The sequence below is a fragment of the Crocuta crocuta genome, unplaced genomic scaffold (assembly GCF_008692635.1).
Source record: "Crocuta crocuta isolate KB4526 unplaced genomic scaffold, BGI_CrCroc_1.0 scaffold323, whole genome shotgun sequence".
In the NCBI taxonomy this organism is placed as follows: Eukaryota; Metazoa; Chordata; class Mammalia; order Carnivora; family Hyaenidae; genus Crocuta; species Crocuta crocuta.
Genome location: NW_027536465.1, coordinates 3,454,503 through 3,460,894, shown reverse-complemented (window position 1 = coordinate 3,460,894; position 6,392 = coordinate 3,454,503). Strand labels below are relative to the sequence as shown.

Sequence of the window (6,392 nt, the reverse complement as noted above, 5' to 3'; positions counted from 1 at the left end):
CTTGCCCTCTCTGAGCCCCAGACCCCTCAGGGAAGAGAAAGGGACTGCCAGGTCCCATCTTTCAAGGCCTTCATGAGGTCATGAACACGGATCCCCGGGTAAGTCTTTCACATGGGTAGGGCTGCCGCCATTCATGTGGGGCTTTGAGGGGCTTCTGGTCCCTCAGAGTGTGGTCCTAGACCAGGGCATCGAAGGCCAGTCTCGGAGGCCCCCTCCCACCCCTGTCCTCAGCAACAAGCCCCCCCTCCGCCTCTGCCCCGTCCCCACCTGCTGGGAAGACAGGTCACTCAAGGCAGCCAAGGTGTGTCTACATCCAGTTTATACACAGCTCTATACAATATACAGAAACCTTTATATACAGATATATTTATAGAATAAGCTATATTAATTTGTCTCTCCTTTTTACAGCAATATTAGTTTGGATCTTTCATACAGTAAGTACAAAAAGTCAGGGGAGAATGGCACGCACAGTGCCTGAGAGTCTGTGGGACCCAGCTGCTCCCTACCGATTGCATATGGAGGTCACCCAGGCCCCCGGGAGGGCAGGCCAGCTCGCGGCTGGGAAAGCTTTGTGCTGCGGTCTGGGGGACAGAGTGGGGGAGGGTCTGAGCCTAGCTGGGCTGAGGGGGGTGGCTCAGACCCCCCAAGGGCGGTGTAGGGAGGAGGGGAGAGATGTGCAGCAGGCCCATCCTGCAGGGGTGCAGTGTGGGGGGGTGAGTTTAGGGGGCTGGGGGCTGACCCTGGGGCATCCAGGGCTGAGTCCAAGCCTGCCCCAGCCCCAAGTCTGCAAGCTTTGTGTGGCTGCGGGCTTGGGGGTGGGGGGGTCTGTCCCTGATGGCTCAGTCCTGGGCGTGGGTGGGGACCACACCCCCTTAGAGGTCCCAGGGCCACCCTGGCAGAGGAGGAATTAAAAGGCCAGACACCAAGTCTCTCCCTGCAATTGGCTGAGGTGTTTGTTGGAACTTTACTCTGATTTATGATTTGTTTTTGTTTTTGTTTGTTTAAACTCTAAGAGCTACTGATTCCATCCTGTGTCTGCGCTGGGCCCAGGCTATGCCAGCAGCGGGGCCCGCAGCAGTCGGGGGTAGGGGGTGGCGGTTCCTGGAGTCTTGGGAGGGGGTGGGTGCCAGAGAGGGAGGGAGGCCCAGCTCCCGGGTCTCTGTCTCCAGCCGTCAGGGTGGGCGGGGGCCCCGGGGCAGTGTCCAGGCCAGTCCCAGCTGTGTGTGGGACCGAGGTCAGGACGCAGGCCCTAGATACCAGTGACTGTGAGAGGAGGGTGGGAGGGGGGGTCTTGGTGAGAGGAGTCCAGCAGCCCCAGAGAGGCCGTGGGGGGCCAGAGTGGGGGAGTATGCCTCCGAAGAGATGAAGGCACAAGCAGGCGGTCAGCGCCTGGACACACGTCAGTTTTCCAAACCCGCGATCAGAGCAGCAGGTAGGACACTTCTGAAACTGAGCTCATCCTGTGCCCCCCCACCCCTGCACGGGCCCCCATCACAGTCACCGGCTCTGTTCTTGGTGGGCTGGGAAGGTGGCAGGGCAGGTGGGAGGGGGCGGGTGTCCCAGCGGCCCCTTCGTCGGGAGCAGCGCACACTCATGCACACACGCGCCACGCCAGCACGCACCTTCCCTACTCGGCTTCTGGGGAGAGGTTGGCCTCCGCCTCCCCAACCCAGCAGGGAAGGAACCCCTCAGGAGTGGGCTGGGGAGGCCTCCGGCTAACCTGGGACAGCCCCAAAGCCCCTGGCCCTGCTGCACCCCCTTTAGTCGGGTCCCACGACACCCTGCTCTTGGCTCTGCGTCCTGCCGACAGGACATTGATGGGGGGGCAGGGTAGGGAAGAAGCCAGCTCCGCTGCCAGGAAGGATCTCAGGCCAGTGAAGAGGGAGGGGGTGCTGAGGGGAGTGGAGGCAGGTCTGGTTTCAGATCCCAGGCCCCGAGGCTGCCTACGCGTGGGGGCGAGGTGGTATCAAGGGGTTACAAGGAGTCCTCAAAGGAAGGGGGATTTGGGTGCCCTCCTCCTTCCCAGGGTGCTGACTCTGCAGCCAGGGTGGGGGTCACACCTGTGCCCTCCACCCTTTGAGTGGCCAGGATCCCTGGGGGTAGAAGGTAAGTCAGGAAATGATGGGTAGACGGGAGGCCAGGGTGCCCAGGACCCACTGCCAGAGGGATCAGCAAGGGGGGCACCGAGGAGAGAAGAGGCATCTTGATCCCACCCTCCTCCGGGCCCCTGCAGGCTCCACAGCTGCCCTGGGCTCTGTGGAGACTGGCCTTCCTCCCTTCCCTGCTCAGAACACACGACGGGGGAGAGGGGGGCTTGCAAGCCCAGGACACATCCTGAGCCCAGCCCAGGGGCTTCTGTAAACATACCCAGCGCTGTGGGCCACCTTGGTGTGGGGTCACCCCAGGGGGCTGGCCAGCAGGCACCGGATCTGGGGGCGTGGCCAGGGTAGATGCCAGCCTGGACCACAGAGGGGAATACGTGGGGAGAGGGCTGCTCTCCATCTGGGCCCTGGGGGAGCAGCCAGAGGGCAGTGATGGGGAGTCAGCATGCCCACTGCCGGTCCTGGAAGAGGGGGTGCCGGGATGCCCTGTGGGGGGACAGGCGGGGCCGAGAGGGCAGAGCACTGCCCCAGGCTCCCCGCCCCTGCATCTCACCCCTCCCCGGTCTGGAGGACCCAGATCCCAGCCGCCTGGCGGTCCTAAGCTGAGGTAGGGATGCGGACCCCCAGCTCAGCAGCAGTGCCCCGGGCCTGAGGCGCAACTGGCCCCTGGGGGCGTCTCCTCAAAGCGGCCTGGCCCTGGGGGGCAGCCACCAGGAGCCGGAGGGGCCACCTACCCTGGCCTGGGCCTCGGCCGGCAGCCATGCCTGGGGTGCTAGCGAGCCGAGATGACCAGGTCGTCCTGCTTGGCGGGGCTGGCCCCAGGGCCAGTGGGGGTCGAAGTCCGGATCTTGTCCACTGCCAGGCACTCCTGGCTGCTGAGCCCCGTGGGCGTCAGGTCCATGAGCTCCCCAGAGGAGCTGAGCGGGAAGGAGGGCGACAGCGAGATGCCCGAGGACGGGTCTGCCGAGCCGGCAAAGAGCCTCGGGGGTTTGGGCACCAGGTTGGGCTCGAACTGGGCGCGGAGCAGGATCTCCTGCTGGCTGGGGGACTTGGGGCCCTCGGCGTAGTCGCTGGTGGGACTCTCGGGCACCACCATGCAGTACAGGTCCTGGAAGGAGCTGCTTTTACTGTCCAGGTTGAAGAGGCTGTCGATGAACTCCGCGAACTCCAGCACCTGAGGGCTGGGCGAGTCCCCCAGGCGCCCGTTGTGCAGCGCCAGCTCTGCCCCCGGGGCCGCCCCGCCTCCGCCGCCGCCGCCCCCCTCCTCTTCCTCCTCCTCGTTGGCCGCCGCGCTGGGGGGCCGCTCCGGGGTGACGCCCCCGCTGCCCAGGGCCGCCTCCAGAGGCTGCGTGTCCTGCGAGTGCTTGGACAGGCTGTCGGCCGCCAGCAGCTCGGTGCGCGAGCTCAGCGACGGGTTCTCCTCCGGGATGGCGGGGTCGATGTAGAAGAGGTGGCCTTCGTCGCGCTCCAGCACGGCGTGGAGGCTGGGGGAGCCGCNATCATGACCTAAGCGAAAGTCGGACGCTTAACCGACTAAGCCACCCAGGCGCCCCAAAAGGGCTTTTTAAAAGTTTATTTGAGAGAGAGAGAGAGAGAGCACAAGGAGGCGAGGGGCAGAGAGGAGAAACAGAATCCCAAGCACAGAGCCCCATGTGGGGCTTAAGCTGACGAACTGTGAGATCATGACCTGAGATCACATGACCTGAGCCCAGATCAAGAGTCAGAGGCTTAACCTAGTGAGCCACCCAGGCACCCCAGGGACCCTTAGTTAGTTATTTATGCTTATTTATTTTGAGAGAGAGAGAGTGAGAGAGCAAGCAGGGGCAGGGCAGAGAGAGAGAGGAGAGGAGACAGAGGATCCGAAGCAGGCTCCACACTGTCAGCTCAGCCTGATGTGGGACTTGAACTCACAAACTGTGAGATCATGCCCTGAGCCGAAATCAAGAGTGGGAGGCTTAACCCACTGAACCACCCAGACGCTCCAGGGACCTTTATTTTTAAAAAAACAATTCATGAGAACCCAAGCCAGAAGGCAGCAGGGCTGGTGCTGGGGGCGGTGAGCCCTGAAGGCCTAAGACCCTGCTGGGAGCTCCGCGGCCGGGAGCACTGCAGCTGGGAGCCCCGTNGAGCCCCCACCCCAGCCCCCACCCCAGCCAGGGATGTTAATGCCAAATGGGCCTCAGCCGCTGTCCCTACAAAGCCTACAACCTGCTCATGGCCTGGGCCATAGCCGCCCCATCATGGGCAGGGCCCGGCTCTTGAGCCTTTTGTCGCTGGGAAGGAGGATCTGGAAGAGCGAGAAGTGGGGAGGGGGGTCTGTGTACAGCTTGCCCACCTTCTCTCTCTCACTCCACCCCCCACCCCGCCCCTGTCACAACCGCTGCCATCTAATCCCGGAGAGGGAAGAGCTGCTGGGACGGTCAAGGGAGGAGCCTGGAGTCCTGCTCTGGACTGGTCTTTCCTTCTACCTCCAGAGCCCCAGGAGAGGGCCACCCCCACCAGGAGGGTCTGGGGGCCAGTGTCTCCCAGCCCCTGCCCACCCCATCCTGTCCCGTCCCAAGGGGTGACTAAGCGAGGCCAGCCCGGCCCCCCACTCCCAGCTGCCCCAGGGTCACGGGCAGCCCCCTACCAGCACTGCTCTGCTGGGTGGTTGTGGACCACGTGGATGATGCGGCCGGGTGGGTAGAGGGGGGTGCTGGCCGACAGGGCGATGGTCAGGTCGCTGGGGTGGGTCCAGAGCCGTGTGCTGGCCAGTGTGGCCACCTCCACCTCTTCAGGCAGCTCCGACTTGGGGATACACTTGGTGGCCCCCACGATAATTCGCCACTGTGCAGGGCAGGGGGGAGATGGGGACAGAGCTGAGCAGGGCTGGCTGGGTGGACAGGGGCAGAAGGGTCATTGGGAGGGGCGCCCTCGGTGACAGGTGGGAGGCAGGTGGCCACGGGAGGAGGGAAGGACAGTGCCCGCCTGAGGAGGCAGCGGCCGAGGCATGTGGCGGCCAGGAGGGTCAGACAGATGCCAAGAACAGACGGCACGACACTGCTGGATGTCAGGGCTGGAGAGGGGCTGGCAGAGTGGTCAGCGCCTTATCCAGAGGGGGGGAGGCAGCCCAGCAAAGGGAAGGGACTCGCTCTAGGTCATTTCCCGAGGCAGACACAGGACAGACCCCTGGGGTCAGTGTAGCNTTCGCCCCCCCCCCCCCCCCCCCGGGCCTGGTGGGAACAGCTCAGCCTCCCAGAACCTGGCTCCCCCGGGCAGGCGTGGCCCCCACAGGCCTTGCTGCCCCGCCCACCTTTGCCACCTGGTATCTGACCCCGGGGGCCCTGCCTGCCAGAGGATCACGGGCTCCAAGGCTGCGAACAGTCCAAATTGGGCAGAGATGGTTGATGGGGTGCAGGCCGGCCGGGGGTCACCGAGGGACAAGTCGGTCCTGGTCAGCCCCTACCCGCCTGCCTCAGGGTACCTGGCCACAGCCCCGCCCCCGCTGGTACGCTGAGGCCACATGAGGAGCCCTCGGTGTCCCCAGAGACCTGCTAAGGGATGAGGAGGGGCTGGCCCTGTCCTGAGCCACAGTGGAGCAGAAGAACAACGGGCACCCAGACCCTCGGGGTGGCAGCCCCCTCGTGGAGGCTGGGGAGCTGCGTCGGGCTGGGGGGGGAGGGGTGTCCTGCCACAAACTTGAAGCACCAAGCTTCGGGCCTGCTTTTCCTTGACTTCAGGCAGCTCTGGGTGACGGGGTCGCTTGGCTGCAGTCCTGACTCAGTTACAGCCTGTGGCGGCCAAAGCAAGTCCCTTGCCTGCTCTGGGCCTTGGCCTCAGCGTCCCCCTCTGGACAAGGACATGCGGGGTAGGTGGGGTGAGACGCAGTGAGGCTGGAGATCTGAGAGTTTGAGGGTCTAGGGTTCCCATGACCTCAGCCACAGCCAGCCCGGCCTCACATGGCCGGGGCCTCTTGCGCTTGGTGCCAAGGGACAGGCAGGGCATGAGGCAGGTGAGCTGCCCGGGGCCCAGCGTGCCCAGGTAGGAGGGAGGCACGGGGGGCTCACTTTAGGCTTGGTGCTTCGCTGCAGGACATCCAGGAGCTGTCTGCGGAAGCCTTCCAGCTGCGAGAGGCCGATCCTGGGGAAGGAAGCAAGCTGGGCATCAGCCTGGCCTGGCCAGGGGCCGGGAGAGGTGCAGGGGGGCGGGGGCAGGGGCGGAGAGGCACGCGGCAGCCACAGAGACAAGACACCACCGCCATCAGGACTACAGGGTGGGGCGGGTGGGCAGGTGGGAGGCTGCAGGGCTGTG

General features: G+C 64.7%; 1 protein-coding gene across 1 annotated transcript in view; it reads right to left on the bottom strand.

Annotated features, from left to right (window-relative positions):
* Nucleotides 1-301: 301 nt before the first annotated feature.
* DAGLA (diacylglycerol lipase alpha) overlaps nt 302-6,392 on the bottom strand; it is a 22,069-nt gene continuing 15,978 nt past the window's right edge. The window contains exons 15-17 of the mRNA XM_077748829.1: nt 6,149-6,221; nt 4,736-4,928; nt 302-3,608 (exon numbers count right to left, since the gene is read on the bottom strand). Coding sequence (XP_077604955.1) covers nt 2,875-3,608; nt 4,736-4,928; nt 6,149-6,221 — 1,000 coding nt within the window. The 3' untranslated portion in view covers nt 302-2,874. The remainder of the gene's footprint in view (nt 3,609-4,735; nt 4,929-6,148; nt 6,222-6,392) is intronic.